This window comes from Aethalodelphis obliquidens, unplaced genomic scaffold (assembly GCF_003676395.1).
Source record: "Aethalodelphis obliquidens isolate GAN/ISIS:26980383/991018 unplaced genomic scaffold, ASM367639v1 scaffold49, whole genome shotgun sequence".
In the NCBI taxonomy this organism is placed as follows: domain Eukaryota; kingdom Metazoa; phylum Chordata; class Mammalia; order Artiodactyla; family Delphinidae; genus Aethalodelphis; species Aethalodelphis obliquidens.
In genome coordinates this window covers 6,150,234-6,175,476 of record NW_020837993.1, presented here as the reverse complement: position 1 = coordinate 6,175,476, position 25,243 = coordinate 6,150,234, and the positions used below count along the sequence as shown (strand labels likewise).

Here is a 25,243-nt window from a genome sequence, read left to right as displayed (position 1 = left end):
ACATTTCTTTTTCATTTATTTCTGATCTGGTCTTTATGATTTCTTTCCTTCTACTGACTTGGAGGTTTTTTTTGTTCTTCCTTCTCTAGTTGCTTTAGGTGTAGTGTTAGATTGTTTATTTGAGATTTTTCTTGTTTCTTGACGTGAGATTGAATTCCTATAAACTTCCCTTTTAGAACTGCTTTTGCTGCATTCCACAGGTTTTGGGTTGTCATGTTTTCGTTGTCATTTGTTTCTATTTATTTTTTAATTTCTTCTTTGATTTCTTCAGTGATCTCTTGGTTATTTAGTAGCATACTCTTTAGCCTCCATGTATTTCTTTTTTACTGTTTTTTTTTTCCCCTGTAATTGATTTCCACTGTGGTCCAAAAAGATGCTTGATATGATTTCAATTTTCTTAAATTTTCCAAGACTTGAGCTGTGACCAAAGATGTGACCTATCCTAGAGAATGTTCCATGTGCACTTGAGGAGAAAGTGTATTCTGCCCCTTTCGGGTGGAACGTTCTATAAATTATCAATTAAATCTATCAGGTCTATTGTGTCATTTAAAGCTTGTGTTTTCTCATTTATTTTCTGTTTGCATGATCTGTCCATTTGTGTAAGTGGAGTATTAAAGTCCCCTACTATTATTGTGTTACTGTCGTTTTCCCCTTTCATGGTTGTTAGCATTTGCCTTATGTGTTGAGGTGCTCCTATGTTGGGTGCATAAACATATATAATTGTTATATCTTCTTCTTGGATTGATCCCTTGATCATTATGTAGTGTCCTTCCTTATCTCTTGTAACAGTCTTTATTTTAAAGTCTATTTTATCTGATACAAGTATTGCTACTCCAGATTTCTTTTGATCTTCATTCGCATGGTATATCTTTCCCCATCCCTTCACTTCAGTCTGTATGTGTCACTAGGTCTGAAGTGGGTCTCTCGTAGACAGCATATATATGGGGCTTGTTTTTGTAACCATTCAGCCAATCTGTGTCTTTTGGTTGGGGCATTTAATACATTTACATGCAAGGTTATTATTGATATGTATGTTCCTATTACCATTTTCTTAATTGTTTGGGGTTTGTTTTTGTGGGTCGTTTTCTTCTCTTGTGTTTCCTGCCTAGAGAAGTTTCTTTAGCATTTGTTGTAAAGCTGGTTTGGTGGTGCTGAATTCTCTTAGCTTTTGCTTACCTGAAAAGCTTTTGATTTCTCCATCGAATCTGAATGAGATCCTTGCTGGGTAGAGTAATCTTGGTTGTAGGTTTTTCTCTTTCCTCAGTTTAAGTATATCCTGCCACTCCCTCTGACCTGCAGAGTTTCTGCTGAAAACTCAGCTGATAACCTTATGGGGATAACTTTGTATGTTATTTTTTGTTTTTCTCCTGCTGCTTTTAATATTTTTTCTTTGAATTTAATTTTTGTTAGTTTGATTAATACGTGTCTTGGTGTGTTTCTCCTAGGGTTTATCCTGTACGGGACTCTCTGCGCTTCCTGGACTTGGGTGACAATTTTCTTTCCCATATTAGGGAAGTTTTACACTATAATCTCTTTAAATATTTTCTCAGAACCTTTCTTTTTCTCTTCTTCCTCTGGCACCCCTATAATTTGAATGTTGGTGCGTTTAGTGTTGTCCCAGAGGTCTCTGAGATTGTTTTCAATTCTTCTCCTTCTTTTTTCTTTATTCTGCTCCTTGGCAGTTATTTCCACCATTTTGTCTTCCAGCTCACTTATTCGTTCTTCTGCCTCAGTTATTCTGTTATTGATTCCTTCTAGTGTATTTTTCATTTCAGTTATGTGTTGTTCATCTCTGTTTGTTCTCTAGTTCTTCTAGATCTTTATTAAACATTTCTTGTATTTTCTCAATTGTTGCCTCCATTCTATTTCTAAGATTCTGGATCATCTTTACTATCATTACTCTGAATTATTTTTCAGGTAGATTGCCTATCTCCTCTTCATTTATTTGGTCGTGTAGGTTTTTACCTTGCTCCTTCATTTGTGACATACTTTTTTGCTGTCTTATTTTTTTGTTTTTTGATGGGTGGGACTGTGTTCCTGTCTTACTGGGTGTTTGGCCTAAGGCTTCCAACACTGGAGCTTATAGGTTGTTGGGTAGAGCTGGTTCTTGGTGCCAAGATGATGACCTCTGGGAGACATCACTCTGATGAATATTCCCTGGGGTCTGAGGTTCTCTGTTAGACCAGTGGTTCAGATTTGGAGCTCCCACCACACAAGCTTCGGCCCAACCCCTGCCTCGTGAACCAAGATTCTGTAAGCTGTGCAGGGTGGCAGAAAAAAAAAAAAAAAAGAGAGAGACAGAAAAAAGAGAACAATAACAAAGAGTAAAAACTAAAATCAGACTAGGAAACTAACAGGTATGTTAGAAAGAGTATAAAAATAAAAATATAGATGAAACAACAACTGGAAGGGAAAACAGAACCACAATAGTAAAATAGAGGAGAAGAAAAAAAAAGGGGAAAAAAAGGCGGAAAAGGCCTTGGCTGTGGAGGGTAGGGTCTAGGCAGAGGCAGGGTTTGGGCAGCCAGCAGGGCCTATGCTTAGGACCCACAGGGCTGGAAAAGGCTGTGCGGGGTGTGGGGGCTGGGGCTTAGGCTCAACGGAACAGAAGGGGCCCCGGCCTATGGTCTCATAGGGTGGGGGACCTCGCCTGGGAGCCCAGCAGGCTTCCAGGGCCTGAGTGGGTAGGGCAAACACTCTCCACTCCTCTCCCACTCCTCTGGTCCTGGAAGGCCCCTCCTGCCTGTCTCTCCTGTTCTCCCCCGGCCTCCCTCCTGTGCCCCCAGGACCAACACGCCTGAGGGCATAGGACTTGGCCCAAGAGCCAGGTAGACTTTCCGGGCCTATTAGGCAAAAGAAATGCTCAGTGCACTCCCTCCTGATCTGAGCCCCCAAGGGTCCATCCAAGCATGGTAACCCCTCCCCCGCCTCAGCCACCCCTCAAGGGTGCCAGAACTCTTCATCCTCCACTTCTCCTCCCCGCTCAGTCCCCCCATGTCCAACCAGTTCCCTGGGGATTCCTCCCGTCTCCATGGGCATCAAGGTCCCCCACCAGCATCCGGCAGGCACCCTAGTTGTGGGGAGACGTGAATTCCGCGTCTTCCCATGTTGTCATGTTGACTCCACCCTCCATATTCAATTTTTATACAACTTTTTAGGAGGTTATTGATCATACGATCAAGGTATACACATTTCTTTTTCCCCACCCCCAAGATTGTTCACTTAAACTGATTACCCTGGAATATTATCTAATATACAAAATATAAGTCAGGTGTGTGTATGTGCATGTGTGTGTATACACATATTCACTACCCATCCACCAGCAAAGTAAAGCCCAACACTTGTTTTTATAAAGTTTGAACTTTCAAACCCAGCCCCACCTATTCATTTATACATTGCCTATGTACATATCTATATATATTTCTACGGCTAATTTCATGCTACAACACCAGAGTTGAGTAGTTACCACAGAGAGAGATCTATGGCTCACAAAGCTGGACCTATGCATTGCCGGGTCCTTTACAGAAAATGTTTGCAACCTTGGTATAATGAACTTTTCTTACCATATTCAGTAATATTTCCTTACTGACCTTCCATAATTGTTTTCATTACCATTAACAGTAGATACTTTAAAAGATTAACAGTACCCCCTTTACTTTGCTTAGTAGTTCATAACTGACAAACACACACTCCTATTAACTTCTTATAAGGAGTCTATGGGCTGTCATTAGTAATTTACAATGTACAAATTGGGAGCCAGAGCTAAGAGGCTAGATGGTTGCCAAAGAGAAGCAAGAGAGTTAGCCCTTCATCTGAGTCCTGGGTATCCACTCTTCACTGAACCACAACTGTGCCCAAAACCAGAAGAATGCAAAAGCAGGACACCTCATCTGACATACAGGCAGGCAGCTCTGCCCAGTAGTAGACAAAACTCTGGAGTCACAGAGACCTGGATTTGACTTCCACTTCTGCTACTTCTTGGCTCTGTGTCCTTGAAAAGTTTACTTACTTAAAGTCCATGACCATGGGAACATCTCTAAAAGGGGCATAAAAAATATCCTTATAAGTTATTAGGAGAAAAATTCATTCATTCAAAGCTATCTACTGTGTACCTTCTTTGGGTCGGACACTGCACAAGGCTCTTTGTATAAAGAGTGAGCCCAATAGATGTGGTCCAATGAGATGACATTTACATTGCACTTTGCAGAGTTTCTTACACATAACCTCTCAGAGTGCTACTGGATTGGTGTTGCCACTATTATTTTTATTATTATGAGGACAGTGGATGTGTTTGGGAAGACTGGAGAAAACAACTCAATGAAGGTGGTCAGCAACCCAAGTCCCTCCCTTCATTCTGACCATCCCTTCCTCACTGACACTGTTATGATGACAGATAGACAATCAAGGTATAACATATCTCGGGACACTGCTGTCTTCCCCTCTCCACACAGCTTATCAACCTGTGCCCACTTCCTCCACAGTTCTGATCCGAGGCAAACCCACTTATTGCTATTCCCGGTGTTCACAGCAGGTATAGCAAGCACCGCTATATGCTATTGATTCTTCCCGCCCTGCCTGTGAGCAACACGGCACCAAGCCCATAGGGTTCCTTTGAAACTGCTCATCCAGCACCCTGGGTAGTTGTTATGGTAGCAGAGTTGCCTGGCAGGATGGGAAAGCCCATGTGATACATCCTCAGAAGTAACTGACACCTCCTACCATCCTCTCCAGTCACACTGCTTTCCTGCTCTTCCTGACAAATACCAGGCACGCTCCTGCCTTCCTGGAACCTGCACACTGGCTGTTCTCTCCTTTAGAAATGCTTCGTCTCCAGATACGCTCATGACTTGCTTCCTTGCCTCCTCCAGGACTTTGTGTAAATGTTATCTTCTCAGAAGAGATATTTCCTGACCACTGTGTTCAAAATGGTCACACCTCCACCTGAGCACTCCTCTGCTTTATTTTTCGCCATTACATCTATCACTTTCTGAATATATCTGTAGCCCGCTGCCATCTAGAACAGGATCTCCATGAGGAAATAAACTGTTGTCTCTTTTGTTGACTGCTGTGTTCCCAGTGCCTCAGGACAGGATCAGCACGTAGTAGGTATGGGAAGGAGGGGTGGAAAAAGAAAAAAGGGGTCAATCTCATGAAGCACCCTGGGACATGGTTTACATATTTGTCTCACTGACCCCATTTATGTTGAGCAATGATTTCTGAGACAAAATAAAAATAGTAAAGAACACATAATTGAAGTGTAGAGAAATTGACGCACTTGTTTAATTCTGAAAGCCGTAGGTTGTTTCCTCTCCTCTCTGGTTTGTCATTTTGCTTCTCTGTGGTCACTAAACTGAAGCTCTGTGGTTGCCAAGCAGTTTCTGGAACTATCCCAACAGGGTACTTCTCTAAACCACTCAGCTCATCCACTTAAACTTGCACCAAAGCGAGTTGTTTAAAATTCCAACTGTCAAATAAAGTGTTAGGGAAGGATGTACCCCATTGTGGGATTACATGGATGGTGGGGCAGGGATGGTAATAATCCTTCCATTCAGGATTACTGGCTATAGACCATGATAATAAGCCATTCCACCACCATAATTATCCCTGCATTTAAAAGGGCACAGTGGACAAAGAAAAACATACATCTTCCCTTGATGATCAACATTTTTCAGATTACCAGCTCTGAGTTCTCCCAACATGCAGATGTGCATTTCTCTAAAGCCCTAATGTACACAGTTTTATGCACAGGCTTTGGATTCAAACAGTACTGGATTTAGATCCTGGCTCTGACACTTACTCGCCGGATAATATTAGGCAAGTCATTCAACCTCCCTGGCCCTCAATTTCATGCTGAACAGGTAATGATAAAAATAATAACGGTAATAAATACAACCATAATCATAGCAGTGAGTCCTTGCTAGGCACTTGTGACTGCCATGTACTGGGCTAAGAGCATTCTATTTTGCTAGCGTCATGAACAGCAACCGTAACTACTCGGATTCACTCCCCAACCACTTGGGTCTTAACCTCAAAACACATCCTCTTCAGGCCTTTCCCACCACATACTCAGAGCAACCACTCCCCTCTCACCTCAACTGGTTGGTTATCTAGCACTCTCTAGAGACTGCCTCGTCGTGTTGGTCACTGTTTCCAGTACCTCATCTAATCTCAATTCCATCATCAACACTGGAGATGAGAACCAGAGGGGACTCTCTGTATTCTCTAAACACTTAACTGATTTTCCAAGGCATGAGAAAGTATCTTGCAAAATAACTACTGGCAGAGAGAATGCTGACACGAGAAGGAAGTAAGAAAAAAATAGCAAGATAAGAAGAAAAGAAGGAAAAATAAGCTACTCTCCCTCTGAGTCTCCTTAATTTTAGTTTCTTCATATTGAATCTGACATTTGAGAACTCCTTCAGAACTCATCTACCCACTCAGGGCCTCCATGTATCACCACCTTCCCCAACCAAACTGAATTTCTTATGGCCCCACAGCACCTAGCAGTCAACTTCAGACACAAAGTGAATCAAAATATTTTACATAAGCAAGGTTTACAGAAAGGCTGGGAGAAGAAGAAGACAGCTTCCAATCTGACAAGAGAGGCTGACTTCTACACAACTAACCAAATACAAGGTGGTGGTGGTGTTTGGCAGTAGGGTGAGATGCCCTAACCGCCTCCTAAGCCCCAAGTCTTGGTGATGAGACCAATGGAAATGAAACGGTAAGACTACCTTTTGCCCATCAGAGGTGGGACATACACAGCCACCTACTGGAGACAATCTGGTTGTCAGGCAACCATGATAGGCTATCAGCCTGAGTAAAAGTGACAACATACAACTATGGTAATAGTTGTTAATAAAATGACGTGTCAACCACAAAAAGGGAGAGGTCCTGCAAGGAAGCCTAGGTAAAAGTTTGGACCTGCCCATTTGAACCCTATGGAGGGAAGAGGAAGCCTATCCCACAGGACTTTAAGAATCTCGGCTTCATTGGCAAAGCAGGTTGGCATGTGGAGATGGATGCAATGGGTCCTAGCAAACAAACTGTGTGTCAAGTTCTCATCTGCAGCTCAATCCCTCCTGTGAAATGGACAGCACACCAGTGTAGAACCTACCCGTTGTCCGTTCAGTGATTCATAGAGCAATGTCCTGACTCTATGTGACTTCTCATGTAAGCTGACTTCAGGGAGTTAATACACCTAACATGGATTTTTCAAGTATTTCCAGGCCCTGAAATAATTCTTTTTCCCAGCAAGTTAATGAAGTAGGTGTTGATTATGATCTGGCTTCCAAAGTAACTTGACAGCATTGAAACAATGAGCTATTAATGTCAAAATGAGCATTAGAGTTTATATAGTACTTAATTCTCACTAAAAATTAGTTGTGATTGTCATTTGCAGCTTAGTCCCATGATCATTTGTTTATCATGAGTCAGTCCTCAGAGCCAGGGGGCCACTGGACAGTTAATACAGGTCTTGGAACTTGCGACCTTCTTAGGGTCTTATCCAATGACACTCTTGCCCAGCACCAATATGCCTTCACATCTCAACCTCCTCTACCTGTTCTAATCCCTTTCTCTCTACAGACTTCTACAGAAAGCAGGATGAGGTCAGCGCTCAGCAACAGTAAAAGTAGCGATGCTTGCAAATGAAGGCAGGAGGGTCATATTGACTGTAGAGTTGGGAAAAGCACCACAGAGAAGGAAGATTTCAGCTGGGCCTTGAAAGATGAGAGGAAGGAAGAAAAAAGGGAGGAGAAGATGTAACATGGATAAATGAAAATTTCATAGAACATTAGAAGTAAAGGAAGTAAAACAGTCCAGCATGACTCACAGGTTTTTTTCCTCTTGAGCAAATAGGTGAATAATGGCGATGTTGCCAAGAAATGATGGTCTGTATTTGGGGGGAACTCCAGGTAGACAGTGAATTCTGTCATGAGACAAGGGTTCTGTGGGGTATCAAGTACAATATGAATCCAGGGCTCAAGAAAGAGTCTGGAGACATGGAAGCAACCTAAATGTCCATCAACAGATGAATGGATAAAGAAGAGTTGGTACATATATACAATGGAATATTACTCAGTCATAAAAAGGAATGAAATTGGGTCATTTGTAAAGACGTGGATGGATGTAGAGAGTGTCATACAAAGTGAAGTAAGCCAGAAAGAGAAAAACAAATATTGTATATTAACTCATATATGTGGAATCTAAAAAATGGTATAGATAACCTTACTTGCAAAGCAGAGATAGAGACACAGACACAGAGATCAAATGTATGGATACCAAGGGGGAAGTGGTGGTGGGATAAATTGGGAGATTGGGACTGACATATACACACTACTATGTATAAAATAGACAACTAATGAGAACCAGCTGTATAGCACAGGGAACTCTACTTAATGCTCTGTGGTGACCTAAATGGGAAGGAAATCCAAAACAGAGGTGCTATATGTATACATACAGCTGATTCATTTTGCTATACAGTAGAAACTAATGTAACATTGTAAAGCAACTATACTCCAATAAAAATTAATTTAAAAAAAAAAAAGAGAGAGAGAGTCTAGAGAACCCCTTCTATCGGTGTGTCGTTTATTCTAAACCTACCTCCTCCCGTTTTGGTTTTATGGATGGTTGGAGCACCTGCACTGACTATTCCAGTCTCCACCTGGTCTCTACATTCTCACATCCATTATTCCTCTTCCCTCACACTTAAATTTCTTTGCCTCAAATTCTTTCCCCCGTAACTGTCAGCCAACACTTCATTTCCTTCGCTGACACTGGCAGGACTAGAAAGTGACTGCAGGACATTCAGGCAATACTGCTGAAGCTCAACCTGGCACCAAGGCATCGGGCACTAAAACGTGAGACAAACCCCCATGGGTGCCTCAGACCACAGATGTTCCATCTCTCACCCCCCTCTGGAAAGCTCCACATGAAATAAGTTACACCAAGGATACTGGCAAACATCCTATTAAACTCGTTGTCCCCTGGGCTTGTCACATGCCAATCCCTACCTTCTTCCTCATTTCCTCCCCCATTTCATGAAAGCCGTAGAACTCTGTTTGCTCTTCATTAGGAAGAAACAGATAAACCAGATCTAAGACAAGGACTAACCAACTCCAGAACTCACAGATGACAGGAATTCAGCAGGGCTTCCATTCATTTTATTTTTTTTAATAATTTTTATTGGAGTATAGTTGCTTTACAATGTTGTGTTAGTTTCTCCTATACCACAAAGTAAATCAGCTATATGTATGTGTGTGTATATATATATATATATATATATATATATGTATATATATTCCTCTTTTTTTGGATTTCCTTCTCATTTAGGTCACCACAGAGCATTGAATAGAGTTCCCTGTGTATATTTTATACATAGTAGTGTATATATGTCAGTCCCAATCTCCCAGTTCATCCCACCTCCCTTCCCCCCTTGGTATCCATATGTTTGTTCTCTACATCTATGTCTCTATTTCTACTTTGCAAATAAGTTTATCTGTACCATTTTTCTATATTCCACATATGTGATATTATACGATATTTGTTTTTCACTTTCTGACTTACTTCACTCTGTATGACAATCTCTAGGTCCATCCATGTCTCTGCAAATGGCACAAAAACTACCATGTGACCCAGCAATCCCACTCCTGGGTATATATCCAGAGAAAACCAAAATTCAAAAAGATACATGCACCCCAATGTTCACTGCTGCACTATTTACAATAGCCAGGTCATGGAAGCAACCTAAATGTCCATAAACAGAGGAATGGATAAAGAAGATGTGGTACATATGTACAATGGAATATGACTCAGCCATAAAAAGGAACGAAATTGTGCCATTTGCAGAGACATGGAAGGATTTCCACTCATTTTAAAAATACATAAAGAACAGACTTGTGGTTGCCAAGGGGGAGGGGTTTGGGGGAGGGAAGAGGTGGAAGATTGGGGTTAGCAGATGTAAGCTTTTATATAGAGAATGGATAAAAAACAAGGTCCTACTGTATAGTATAGAGAACTATATTCAATATCCTATGACAAACTACAATTGAAAAGAATATTTTAAAAAAGAATGTGTATATATGTACATATATATGTATAACTGAATCACTTTGCTGCACAGCCGAAATTAACACAACACTGCAAATTAACTATACTTCAATAAAAAATGTTTTAATTCATAGATAATAAATTCAGATTTTAAATGAGTATTCAACTTGGGCTCTACACCTGTCTAAATCTCTCTATATCTTCAGTCAATACTATATAAAAAAGAGTTCCTTGATGGTATGATGAGTTTTTTCCAACAGCACAAAAAAATGCTGACTTTAAATCATAAACTGAAAAGAAGTCAAAGAGAAGACACTAAGAAAAGCCCTATGAATGCACACACTGCCATCATTGATTTCTCTATTAAAAAAACATTGATGGAGCACATACCATGGGCCAGGCACGGAGCTGGGCCCTGAGCAAAGACAAGTTAGACAAGACTTCCCCAGTCACACCACCCGAAAATTAACATAGCCTAGTGCAAAAGAGAAGCAAGGGAGGGGCTAACTTCTGTGCCAAGTGATGAACTGGATCCTCAGGTAGTGGGAGCAGCCCACCCAATACAGGGGGAGGGAGAGGAACGGGGGAGGAGCAGTGGGTAGGTGAAATAGTGCACCTGACCACAAGTGATCCTACAGGCCTGATGAGCTACAGCCCCGTCTCTCCATCCTCTGCAAACAGCTCACCAAGCAGATAAATGGCAATGAGGGCCCACGGAAGGCAGAGTCAGTCTGTCTATGTCAATTATTTTTAGGGCAGGGGAAGAGAAGCAGATTCTTTTTCAAGAAAGAAGTTTTTAGTTGTTGTTGTTTGTTTGTTTGTTTAATGGCTGAGTTAAATCACACTACCCAGAATAACCTAAAGGACTGCACATTCCAAGCTCTTCTGCATTTAGCTGGAGAAGAGAAAATAACCACTACCACCCATCTGCAAACCATCCATCCTCCACCATCACATCACTGACAGCCCTCAGCACAGCCCACAATGACTGCAGATACATGTCATGTCAGAAAGCCCTCCAGCCTTCATTCAAGGAAGAGCAGAATGCTCACCACCCTTGACCACCACCCATCCACACTTCAGGCCTGTGTTTGTCATATTTCCTCACCTATCAAATCCTACTTATCCTCTGTGCCAACTTGAACACTGTCTCACACATGACAAGCCCTTGGATCCCCACATATGATCTCCTCCAACCTCTGAGCTGCCAGGAGAAAGGCTTGAATGTTTTGTACAGACAGCCAGCCCCAATATCTCTTTGCCTCTTATGCTACAATTAATGCTATGTCCTAATAGATCACAACTTGAAGGCAGGGTCACATTCTTATCCATCTCTTATTTCCAATAGAATCTTTATGATGCCCAAGTTAGAGCAGGCATTAAATATTTATAGTCAGCGAAATAGTTTAACAGCACTAACTTTTAAAACAACTTACTCTAACTTGAGTTTGTTAGCCTATCAAGGCCAAGAAGCCCTCCTATTTTTTTTTCTGGTCAGTTAATAAGTAACAAGAAGATAAAGATTAACATTAGTATACAATTTAACATCTTACCTCCTTCATACTAAACTATGAATTAGGAACTACGTTTAAAAATTCACTTAATTTATGTTTTGATTAGTGGAAAAAGATATTTCAAATTTACAAATAACAGTAAACATCATAAAAAAAGTTACAAAAACAATTTCATAAATGTTAGTGGTTATGAAACTAATAGTTAAGTCATTTAATGGTTAATGGTATCTTAACATAATAATGCTTCCGAAAGAATATGGTCTTCAAATATCCACAGTCCCACTCCCCAGTGAAATCTAATTGTATGGCATAATTAAGAGGCTTTGGTTCTAAAAATAAAATCAAAATTCCTAGTGGAATAACCAGTTTTGTCCATAATTATAACACTAACCTAGAATATAAAAAAATTAAGCCATTGCCTCAACACTGAAACCTACTTCCAGTGCCATAAATGTAAGATTTTTTTAAAAAACTGATTAAACCGATTATCCTTATAGTTACAGTTGGTCATCTGATGATTACGTTTAAGTCAAATTCATCCTAGAAATATAATATTTGCCGCATAATTATATTTGGTTATTTTTTCCTTATAGAAATACTAAAGCTTTACAAAAATCACTGAATTGATAAGAATTTGTTTCCTTTAATATTTGGCTTTCTTTTCATTTTTAGAGGAGGCAAGTGAAGTTGCCCACAGGTAAGTGTGCACAGGAGCAGACACTCACGCAGGTATGTACTTGTGAAGGAGAAGAGAGTTCCAACTCTCTGGCAGTCAAAAGGAGACACATATTCTTACATTTCTTAGGAATGTGAATATGCTTTTTTGTCTGTGGGTAGTGGAGACAGAGAGATAGAAACAGACACACATTTCAGCAAAAAGTTAAAGTTATGCTCTTGATTTCTTTGCCAGGAGATGGAAAAAGGAAAACTCATCCAACAGGGCTTTTAATGCCTTGAAGTATTCTAGGAAGGTTATTTGTAATACTTTTAAAAGACATAGAGATCAACCCCCAAACAAATGGGAACACTTGGTACAATCAATATTACCTTCATTTAAATTCTTATAAATGACATCCTCTCCATGCAAGCTAACCACAAAAATAAATCCTAACCAAATTTTTCAAGGGCACTGAATACACTTTTTAAAAAAGAAAAAAGACAGACAAACAGGAAAATGCCCAGCCCTGGTCTCACCTCTGGCCCTTCTGGCACATCCTCTCCAAGGGGAGTTTTCTGGAGCACATCAAAGATGCCATTGCTGGAAGCCCTCCTGTCCTCGGCAGGAGAGGCATAGGTCTCCTGGGAGTCTGTTTCCACTACATGGAAGTGGCCTGCTTCTTCCTGGCTCCATTCCAATTCTTCTTCAGACTGTTTCAAAGAGCTACTGCTACTTTTGGGAACGATCCCTGCCGTCGACAGGCTGCTAGGCACCGAGGTGTAGGACGACTGGGGCCGGGAGTAAGGCCGCCCCTCGGGGGCCAAGGCCTCAGCCTCCAGGAGGTCAGGGACGGAGAGGCTGAGGCGACGGTCCAGACAATGCCTGGCCCGTAAGTCCAGGGGTTTGTCTGAGTTCTTTTTCACCTTCCTCTTGCTCAGGTTGATTAACAAAGGCCTGGTCCGCTGTTTTAACGAGTCCCAGACAGAAGGTTTATCCAGATCCATGGCTGCATGAAGACCCAGGAAGTCACTCTGGGAAAGAGTGCGTCTCTACAGGCCCTTCCTAGGAAAGAGAAGACAAAAAGAAAGAACATGAAGTTGCTGTCAGGGCACATCAAAGTGGAAAACATGACTCAAGAATCTTACCCTTCCATTAAGTGATCAAGATCGAAACATTTGATTGGTAACATCTACAAATATCAGGAAAAGCATTCTTATGGAACTGAATTTTTAAGATCTTTTTATCAGAGTAGTTACAGAAAAGTTAGAGCAATGAACGCATGAAACTATAAGGTTGACACAAAAAATGTGACATTAAAAGACTGTTTTCTGTGTTTGGCTTATTTCACTCATTGCACTCCAGGTTCATCTTTGTTGCTGCAAATGACAGAATTTCCTTCTTTTTATGACTAACTAATATCCCACTGTATATACCACATTTTCTTTATCTATTCATGCTTCAATGGCCATCTAGGTTTTTTTCCAAATTTTGGCTACTGTGAATAATGCTGCAGTGAAAAGGGATGCAGATATCTCTTGGAGATACTGATTTCATTTCCTTTGAATATAATACCCAGAAATGGGATAGCTGGTTTAATTCTAGTTTTTCGTTGTTTAAGGAACTTCCATATTGTTTTCCATAATAACTAGACCAATGTATATTTCCACCAACAGTGTGTAAATGTTCCCTATTCGCCACACCCTGGCCAACACTCATCTCTTTTTCTTTTTTATTTTTATAATCACCATGTATTTTTGAAATTTGCTAAGAGAGTAGATCTTAGGTGTTCTCAGCACACACACACACACACATAAAAATGGTAAGTATATGAGGTGATGGAGATATTAATTAACTTGATTGTGGTACTCATTTTGTAATGTATATTAAATTGACCACTGTATACCTTAAATATATGCAATTTTTATTTGTCAATTATACCTTATTAAACCTTGAAAAAAAACAGGAATAAAAATAAAAAGTAAATAAGAAGGCTTCTTTCTTATCTCCTCTCAAGAGAAAGCAGAGCAAAAGACATTTACTAGAAAAATAACAGCATCTTTTAACCAGTATGTTCAAGGGAGTCCCTTTCTATGTCTCTAAACCCAGAGTCAGCAAACAATTTCAGTACAAGGCCAGTTAGTAAATATTGTAGACTTTGAGCGTGAGATGGTGGTCAAACTACTCAACTCTGTTGTTGTGACACCAAAGGAAACATAGATAATACCAAAATGAAAGAGTGTACCTGTGTTCCAATAAAACTTTATTTATAAAAACAGGCAGCAGACTGTAGTTTGTCAATCCTGCTTTAAGCTTATCATCTTCCCTTCTAGAGTTAAGTGTGCACTTTGAAGGACAAACAACTGCTCATATCAACTAGGATTCCATCTAGTATCTTTAAAATTTATATTAAAATAAGGGTGAGAGGTCTGCCCTTATTCCAGTGTACCAGATCAGAAGAACTGGCAAAACTTCTAGAATGGAAATCTTAAGAAAAGCCACCTTCAGAGCTGCAGCTTGAGAATGAAAGATTTAGAGAAAATGTTTCCCACGAACAGTTGGGTGTGAGTGATAGGAATGCTTCACAGACAAATATGATACATTATGGTGAATGCCATGCAAGAAAGGAAGTAATTTAAGATATAACAAGGCGGACGCATTAGGAACCAGATTAAAATCAAATTTGGAGCAATAACCCTTATTCTCTGTGTCAAGTGCCTCAGAATAAATCTTTCCAATATGAAAAAGTACAGTGTGATCAAGTCACTCTAATTTGGCCTGTACTCACATTGCCACATTTGGCTGAGGACAAAAAAGACCAAGAACCATGGCAAAAAGCATTTTCAAAAATCAAGGACTTCATGCATTTGTACCCAGCCCAGGATATTTAGTCATTGGGAAGTCACTGCCTTCTGAAGATCAGGACAATATGACTCTACAGCTCTACAGCATCCCAGGATGAACTTGTTATCTTCAGTAGGCAATGCGGAGATGAATGGATTCTAGAGACAGACTCCACAGGTTGGAATTTTACTTTTTTATGTTCTACTTAGGTGTACTATCACACTAAGTCTCAATTTTTTCACCTATCCACTGGGGATTGTATCACCTAGTTTATAGACAAAATGAGATAAAGTATTAAGTCCCAGTGTCTGAGTATCTGATACAGAGAAAGTGTTCAGTCAGGAAAAGCTACTTTTTATTACTACTGATAATACTATCATAATGTCATATTTTGATATCTTAACTCAAGTTACTTAAGAGCTATCTCATTATAATTTCCATTTTTATACATAAGTTTAAATATAACTACCTCATAGGGATCTTGTGAGGACTGAATCAGTTAGTCCATAAAAAGTACTTAGAATAATGCTTCACACAGAGTAAATATTTAATATTACAATGTTACCCAGCTTTTAAATTCATTTCATCCTGGGTCATTCCTGCTTTAAAATTTTTAAGTATTTTACAACTCTATGCTGCTTTTAAAACTGCTACTCTAAACATAAATTTGTATTTCACATTAGCAAGACACAAGTACATTATTTAATTCACATCTTATAGTTTAACTTGCAAATATGCTCAAAACGATTGTTTCTCTGTTCATCTAGAAATATTTTTAGTCAATCTGCATTTAATGGAGTGTTACATAGATATCTATTAGATCTAGTTGGTTGACAGTTTAGTTCTTTTATATTCTACTACTTGTTATTATTGAACAGGTGTTCGTATTTTAGCTATAACTGTGAATTTGTCTATTTCTCCTTTCAGTTATGTTAGTCTTTGCTTCTGTATTCTGAAGGTCTGTTGTTTTTCTTTTATTTTTATTCATGGAAAGGCATTTTATTTTAAATATGGCAGTGTGTACATGTTAATCCCAAACTCCCAATCTATCCCTCTCCACAACCCTTCCCCCCACCCCCCCCACTCCGGTAACCGTAAGTTCATAAGTTCATGTCTCTAAGTCTGTGAGTCTGTTTCTGTTTTGTAAATAAGTTCATTTGTATCATATTTTTTTAGATTCTGCATATAAGCAATATCGTATGCTATTTCTTTCTCTGTCTGACCTGCTTCACTTAGTATGATAATCTCCAGGTCCATCCATGTTGCTGCAAATGGCATTATTTCATTCTTTTTAATGGCTGAGTAATATTCCATCGTATATATGTATCACATCTTCTTTAACCATTCATCTGTCGATGGATATTTAGGTTGCTTCCACGTCTTGGCTATTGTAAACAGTGCTGCACTGAACACTGCAGTGCATGTCTCCTTCCAAACCATGTTTTTCTCTGGATATATATGCAAAAGTGGGATTGCTGAATCATATGGTAGCTCTATTTTTAGTTTTTTAAGGAACCTCCATACTGTTCTCCATAGTGGCTGTACCAATTTACATTGCCACCAACAGTGTAAGAGGGTTCCCTTTTCTCCACACCCTCTCCAGCATTTATTGTTTGCAGATTTTTTGATGATGGCCATTCTGACTGGTGTGAGGTGATATCTCACTGTAGTTTTGATTTGCATTTCTCTAATAATTAGTGATGCTGAGCATCTTTTCATGTGCCTCTTGGCCATCTGTATGTCTTATTTGAAGAAATGTCTCTTTAGATTTTCTGCCCATTTTTTGATTGGGTTGTTTGTTGTTTTGATATTGAGTTGCATGAGTTGTTTGTAAATTTTGGAGACTAATTCCTTGTCAGTTGCATTGTTTGCAAATATTTTCTCCCATTCTGTGGATTGTCTTTTTGTTTTCTTTATGATTTCCTTTGCTGTGCAAAAGCTTCTGAGTTTAATTAGGTCTCATTTCTTTTTTGTTTTTTTTCCATTACTCTGGGAGACAGAAAAAGATATTGCTGTGATTTATGTCAAAGAGTGTTCTACCTATGTTTTCCTCTTAGAATTTTATAGTATCTGGTCTTACATCTAGGTCTTTAGTCCATTTTGAGTGTATTTTTGTGTATGGTGTTAAAGAATGTTTTAATTTCATTTTTTTACGTGTAGCTGTCTCTTTTACCCAGCACCATTTATTGAAAGACTGTCTTTCCTCCATTTTACAGTCTTCCCATCTTTGTCATAGATTAATTGGCCATAGGTGCATGGGTTTATTTCTGGGCTTTCTATCCTGTTCCATTGATATTTATTTCTCTTTTTGTGCCAGTAGTGAACTATTGTTTTTTGTATACATGTCACAGTTAAAACAGTTCTCTTCTTGCTGTTTAAATCCATTCTGACAATCTCTACTTTGTAGTTGGTTTGTTTAGACCATTTACATTTAATGTAATAATTGATATGTTTGTACTTAGGTCTAGGATTTTATTGTTTCCTGTTTGTTTCCTCTGCTACTTGTTCAGTTTCCTCTCTCCCGCACTGTTTAGATTTAAACATTTTCTTAGTGTGACATTTTAATTTATCAATTGTGATTTTTGACTATATCTCCTCATGTAAATTTTTGGTGGTTGATCTAGGGGTTACAACATGCGGAGTTAACCTTTTATCCTTTACTTGGAATCAATAATTCAGCACTCCAATTGGATTAGAAAAACCAAACCACAAGCATTTGTTTGCTATTGCTGCTATAATTTTTAAAAAAACCCACAAACTTAGTGGTTTATTGAGATAAATTTATTACTTTTCAATTCTGGATGTCAGAAGTCCAATACACATTTCATCAAGCTAAAATCAAGGTGTTGACAAAGCTGCATAATTTCCTGGAAGCTATGGAGAAAAATCTGTGTCTTGGTCATTCCACACAAAAAAGTCCTCATTTTCTTGCTGGCTATCAGCTGAAGGCCTATTGCAACTTCTAAAGGCTGCCTAAGTGCCTTGGCTCTCTTCTTCACCTTTAAAGACAGAAACTGCCATGAAAGTCCTTCTTAACACTGCAGCTCTCTGATGCAGTCTTCTGCTTTCCTCTTCCATTTTGAAGGACTCATGTGACATGACTGGGTGAACCAGGATATTCTTCCCATCACAAGATTTGCAGCCATAAAAAGAAAAAAAAAGAACTTTGTAGAGTCGTTTAACATCTTTATTGGAGTATAATTGCTTCACAATGGTGTGTTAGTTTCTGCTTTATAACAAAGTGAATCAGGTGTACATATACATATATTCCCATATCTCCTACCTCTTTTGTCTCCCTCCCACCCTCCGTATCCCACCCCTCTACATGGACACAAAGCACCGAGCTGATCTCCCTGTGCTATGCGGCTGCTTCCCACTAGCTATCTGTTTTACATTTGGTAGTGTATATATGTCCCTGCAACTCTCTAACTTCATCCCAGCTTATCCTTCCCCCTTCCCGTGTTCTCAAGTCCATACTCTATGTCTGCGACTTTATTCCTGTCCTGCCCCTATGTTCTTCATAACAATTGTTTTTTTTTTTAGATTCCATATATATGTGTTAGCATACAGTATTTGTTTTTCTCTTTCTGACTTACTTCACTCTGTATGACAGTCTCTAGGTCCATCCACCTCACTGCAAATCACCCAATTTAGTTTATTTTTATGGCTGAGTAATATTCCATTGTATATATGTGCCACATCTTCTTTATCCATTCATCTGTCAATGGACACTTAGGTTGCTTCCATGTCCTGGCTATAGTAAATAGAGCTGCAATCAACATTGTGGTACATGATCCTTTATAAATTATGGTTTTCTCAGGGTATATGTCGAGTAGTGGGATTGCTGGGTCATATGGTAGTTCTATTTTTATTTTAAAGAACCTCCATAGTATTCTCCATAGTGGCTTTTTCAATTTACATTCCCACCAACAGTGCAAGAAAGTTCCCTTTTCTATACACCCTCTCCAGCATTTACTGTTTGTAGATTTTTTGATGATCGCAATTCTGACAGGTGTGAGGTTATACCTCATTGTACTTCTGATTTGCATTTCTCTAACGATTAGAGATGTTGAGCATCCTTTCATGTGTTTGTTGTCAATCTGTATATCTTCTATGGAGAAATGTCTATTTAGGACTTCTGCCCATTTTTGGATTGGGTTGTTTGTTTTTCTGATATTGAGCTGCTTGTAAATTTTTGGAATTGATCCTTTGTCAGTTGCTTCATTTGCAAATATCTTCTCCCATTCTGAAGGTTGTCTTTTCATCTTATTTAAACTTTCCTTTGCTTTGCAAAAGCTTTTAAGTTTCATTAGGTCCCATTTGTTTATTTTTGTTTTTATTTCCATTTCTCTAGGAGGTGGGTCAATAAGGATCTTGCTGTGATTTATGTCATAGAGTGTTCTGCCTATCTTTTCCTCTAAGAGTTTTATAGTATATGGCCTTACATTTAGGTCTTTAATCCATTTTAAGTTTATTTTTGTGTATGGCATTAGGAAGTGTTCTAATTTCATTCTTTTACATGTAGCTGTCCAGTTTTCCCAGCACCACTTACTGAAGAGGATGTCCTTTCTCCATTGTATGTTCTTGTCTCCTTTATCAAAGATAAGGTGACCAAACGTGTGTGGGTTTATCTCTGGGCTTTCTATCCTGTTCCATTGATCTATATTTCTGTTTTTGTGCCAGCACCAAACTCTATTCATTATGGTAGCTTTCTAGTATAGTTTGAAGTCTGGGAGCCTGATTCCTCCAACTCCATTTTCCTTTCTCAAGATTATTTTGGCTATTCGGGGTCTTTTGTGTTTCCATACAAATTGTGAAATTTTTTGTTCTAGTTCTGTAAAAAATGCCATTGGTAGTTTGATAGGGATTGCATTGAATCTGTAGATTGCTTTGGGTAGTATAGTCATTTTCACAATGTTGATTCTTCCACTCCAAGAGCAGAGTATATCTCCCCATCTGCTTGTATCATTTTTAATTTCTTTCATGAGTTTCTTATAGTTTTCTGCATACAGGTCTTTTGTCTCCTTAGGTAGGTTTATTCCTATGTATTTTATTATTTTTCTTGCAACTGTAAATGGGACTGTTTCCTTAATATATTTTTCAGATTTTTCATCACTAGTGTATAGGAATGTAAGAGATTTCTGTTCATTAATTTTTTATCCTGCTACTTTACCAAATTCATTGATTAGCTCTAGTAGTTGTCTGGTAGCATCTTTAGGATTCCCTGTGTAGAGTAGCATGTCATCTGCAGACATTGACAGCTTTACTTCTTCTTTTCTGATTTGGACTCCTTTTAATTCTATTTCCTCTCTGATTGCTGTGGCTAAAACTTCCAAAACTATGTTGAATAATAGCGGTGAGAGTGGGCAACCTTGTCTTTTTCCTGATCGTAGAGGAAATGGTTTCAGTTTTTCACTGTTGAGAATGATGCTGGCTGTGGGTTTGTCATATATGGCCTTTATTATGTTGAGGTAAGTTGCCTCGATGTCTACTTTCTGGAGGTTTTTTTTTTTTTCATAAGTGGGTGTTGAATTTTGTCAAACACTTTTCTCTATCTATTGAGATGATCATATGGTTTTTCTTCAATTTGTTAATATAGTGTATCACATTGATTTGTGTGTATTGAAGAATCCTTGCATTCTTGGGATAAGCCTCACTTGATCATGGTGTATGATCCTTTTAATGTCCAGTTGGATTCTACTTGCTAGTATTTTGTTAAGGATTTTTGCATCTATGTTCATCAGTGATATTGGCCTGTAGTTTTCTTTTTTGTGACATCTTTGTCTGGTTTTGGTATCAGGGTGATGGTGGCCTCATAGAATGAGTTTGGGTGTTTTCCTCTCTCTGCTATATTTCGTAAGAGTTTAAAAAGGATAGATGTTAGCTCTTTTATAAATGTTTGACAGAATTCGCCTGTGAAGCCATCTGGTCCTGGGCTTTTGTTTGTTGGAAGATTTTTAATCACAGTTTCAATTTCAGTTATTGTGATTGGTCTGTTTATATTTTCTATTTCTTCCTGGATCAGTCTTGGAAGGCTGTGGTTTTCTAAGAATTTGTGCATTTCTTCCAGTTTGTGCATTTTATTGGCATATAGTTGCTTGTATTAATCTCTCAAGATCTTTTGTATTTCTACAGTGTCAGTTGTTACTTCTACTTTTTCTTTTCTAATTCTATTGATTTGAGTATTTTCCCTTTTTTTCTTGATAGGTCTGGCTAATGCATTATCAGTTTTCTTTATCTTCTCAAAGAACCAGCTTTTAGTTTTACTGATCTTTGCTATCGTTTCCTTCATTTCTTTTTCATTTATTACTGATCTGACCTTTATAATTTCTTTCACTCTACAAACTTTGGGGTTTTTTGAATCTTCTTTTTCTAATTGTTTTAGGTGTAAGGTTAGGTTGTTTATTTGAGATGGTTCTTTTTATCTTTTTTTTTTTTTTTTTTTTTGCGGTACGCAGGCCTCTCACTGTTGTGGCCTCTCCCGTTGCAGAGCACAGGCTCTGGAAGAGCAGGCTCAGCAGCCATGGCTCATGGGCCTAGCGGCTCCGTGGCATGTGGGATCTTCCCGGACCAGGGCAGGAACCCGTGTCCCCTGCATTGGCAGGTGGACTCTCGATCACTGCGCCACCAGGGAAGCCCAGTTCTTGTTTCTTGAGGTAGGACTGTATTGCTATAAAATTCCCTCTTAGAAGTGCTTTTGCTGCATCCCATAGGATTTGGGTCATCGTGTTTTCACTGTCATTTGTTTCTAGGTATTTTCTGATTTCCTCCTTGATTTCTTCAGTGATCTCTTGGTTATTTAGTAGTGTATTGTTTAGCCTCCATGTGTTTCTATTTTTTACAGATTTTTTCCTGTGACTGATATCTAGTCTTATAGTGCTGGGGTTAGAAAAGATACTTGATACAATTTCAATTTTCTTAAATTTACCAAGGTTTGATTTGTGACCCAAGATATGATCTATCCTGCAGAATGTTCCATGAGCACTTGAGAAGAGAGTACATTCTGTTGTTTTGGGATGGAATGTCCTATAAATATCAATTAAGTCCATCTTGTTTAATGTATCATTTAAAGCTTGTGTTTCCTTATTTATTTTCATTTTGGATAATCTGCTCCTTGGTGAAAGTGGGGTGTTAAAGTCCTCTACCATGATTGTGTTACTCTCAATTTCCCCTTTTATGGCTGCTAGCATTTGCCTTATGTATTGAGGAGCTCCTATGTTGGGTTCATAAATATTTACAGTTGTTATATCTTCTTCTTTGATCCCATGATCATTATGTAGTGTCCTCCTTTGTCTGTTGTAATCGTCTTTATTTTAAAGTCTATTTTGTCTGATATGAGAATTGCTACTCCAGCTTTCTTTTGATTTCTATGTGCATAGAATATCTTTTTCAATCCCCTCACTTTCAGTCTGTATGTGTCCCTAGTTCAGAAGTGGGTCTCTTGTAGAGAGTATATATATAGGTATAGTTTTTGTATCCATTCAGCCAGTCTATGTCTTTTGGTTGGAGCATTTAATCCATTTACATTTAAGGTAATTATTGATATTTATTTCCCTATTACCATTTTCTTACTTGATTTTGGTTTGTTACTGTAGGTCTTTTCCTTCTCTTGTGTTTGCTGCCTAGAGAAGTTCCTTTAGCATTTTTTGTAAAGCTGGTTTGGTGGTGCTGAATTTTCTTAGCTTTTGGTTGTCTGTAAAGGTTTTAATTTCTCCGTTGAATCTGAATGAGATATGTGCTGGGTAGAGTAATCTTGGATGTAGGTTTTTCCCTTTCATCACTTTAAATATGTCCTACCACTCCGTTCTGGCTTGCAGAGTTTCTGCTGAAAGATCAGCTGTTAACCTTATGGGGAATCCCTTGTATGTTATTTGTTGTTTTTCCCTTCTGCTTTTAATATTATTTCTTTGTATTTAATTTTTGATTGTTTGATTAATATGTGTCTTGGCATGTTTCTCCTTGGATTTATCCTGTATGGAACTCTCCGTGCTTCCCAGACTTGATTAACTATTTCCTTTCCCATATTAGGGATGTTTTCCACTATAATCTCTTGAAATATTTTCTCAGTCCCTTTCTTTTTCTCTTCTTCTTCTGGGACTCCTAAAATTCGAATTATGGTGCAGTTAATGTTGTCCAAGAGATCTCTGAGACTGTCTTCAATTCTTATCATTGTTTTTTCTTTATTCTGCTCTGTGATAGTTATTTCCACTATTTTATCTTCCAGGTCACTTATCCATTCCTCCGCCTCAGTTATTCTGCCACTGATTCCTTCTAGAGAATTTTTAATTTCATTTATTATGTTGTTCGTTATTCTTTGTTTGCTCTTTAGTTCTTCTAGGTCCTTGTTAAACATTTCTTGTATTTTCTCCATTCTACTTCCAAGATTTTGGATCATCTTTACTATCATTACTCTGAATTCTTTTTCAGGTAGAGTGCCTGTTTCCTCTTCAGTTGTTTGGTCTGGTGGGCTTTTACTTTGCTCCTTCATCTGCTGTGTGTTTCTCTGTCTTCTCATTTTGCATATCTTACTGTGTTTGGGGTCTCCTATTTGCAGCCTGCAGGTTCGTAGTTCACACTGTTTTTGGTGTCTGCCCCCAGTGGCTAAGGTTGGTTCAGTGGGTTGTGTAGGCTTCCTGTTGGAAGGCACTAGTGCCTGTGTTCTGGGGGATGAGACTGGATCTTGTCTTTCTGGTGGGCAGGACCACGTCCAGTGGTGTGTTTTGGGGTGTCTGTGACCTTATTATGATTTTAGGCAGCCTCTGCTAATGGGTGGTTGTGTTCCTGTTTTGCTCGTTGTTTGGCATAGGGTGTCCAGCACTGTACCTTCCTGGTCTTTGAATGGAGCTGGGTCTTAGCTTTGAGATGGAGATCTCTGGGAGAGCATTTGCTATTTGGTATTACATGAGGCTGGGAGGTCTCTGGTGGACCAATGACCTGAACTCAGCTCTCCCACCTAAGAGACTTAGGCCTGACACTTGGCCGGAGCACCAAGACCCTGTCAGCCACACAGCTCAGAAGATAAGGAAGAAAAAAAAGAGAAAGAAAGAAAGAAAATAAATAAAATAAAGTTATTAAAATAAAAAATTAAAAAACACATTATTAAAAATTTTAAAAAAGAAGGAACGAAGAGAGCAACCAAACCAATAAACAAATCCACCAATGATAACAAGTGCTAAAAACTATACAAAAAAAAAACAAAAACAAAAAACAGACAGAACCCTAGGACAAATGGTAAAAGCAAAGCTATACAGACAAAATCACACAAAGAAGCATACGCATACACATACACACTCACAAAAACAAAAAAAGGAAAAAATATACTTATCTATACATATAAAACAAAAGGAAGCGAGCAACCAAATCTACCAATGATAATAAGCTCTATATACTAAACTAAGATAAACAAAAACCAGAAACAACAAATTAGATGCAGAAAGCAAACCCCAAGCCTACAGGTGCTCCCATCGTCCACCTCCTCAATTTTGGGATGATTCGTTGTCTATTCAGGTATTCCACAGATGCAGGTACATCAAGTTGATTGTGGAGATTTAATCTACTGCTCCTGAGGCTGCTGGGAGAGATTTCCCTTTCTCTTATTTGTTCGCACAGCTCCTGGGGTTTAACTTTGGATTTGGCCCTGCCTCTGTGTGTAGGTCGCCTGAGGGCATCTGTTCCAGCCCAGACAGGACGGGGTTAAAGGAGCAGCTGATTTGGGGGCTCTGGCTCACTCAGGCCGGGCGGAGGGAGGGGTACAGAATGCAGGGCGAGCCTGTGGCAGCAGAGGCCAGCATGACATTGCACCAGCCTGAGGCACACTGTGTGTTCTCCTGGGGAAGTTGTCGCTGGATCATGAGACCGTGGCAGTAGCGGGCTGCACAGGTTCCCAGTAGCGGAAGTGTGGATAGTGACCTGTGCTTGCACAGAGGATTCTTGGTGGCTGCAGTAGCAGCCTTAGTGTTTCATGCCCGACTCTGGTGTCCGCACTGATAGCCTCGGCTCGTGCCTGTCTCTAGCGCTCGTTTAGGCGGTGCTCTGAATTCCCTCTCCTCACGCACCCCGAAACAATGGTCTCTTGCCTCTTAGGCAAGTGCAGACTTTCTCCCGGACTCCCTCCGGGCTAGCTGTGGCGCACTAGCTCTGTTCAGGCTGTGTTCACCCAGCCAACCCCAGTCCTCTCCCT

At 39.2% G+C, this 25,243-nt stretch overlaps 1 protein-coding gene across 9 annotated transcripts in view; it reads right to left on the bottom strand.

Annotated features, from left to right (window-relative positions):
• MCTP2 (multiple C2 and transmembrane domain containing 2) overlaps positions 1 to 25,243 on the bottom strand; it is a 251,891-nt gene that overhangs the window by 178,072 nt on the left and 48,576 nt on the right. For all 9 annotated transcript variants that reach the window (XM_027083170.1, XM_027083166.1, XM_027083169.1 and 6 more), the window contains exon 2: positions 12,759 to 13,284. In XM_027083170.1, coding sequence (XP_026938971.1) covers positions 12,759 to 13,226 — 468 coding nt within the window. In that variant the 5' untranslated portion in view covers positions 13,227 to 13,284. The remainder of the gene's footprint in view (positions 1 to 12,758; positions 13,285 to 25,243) is intronic.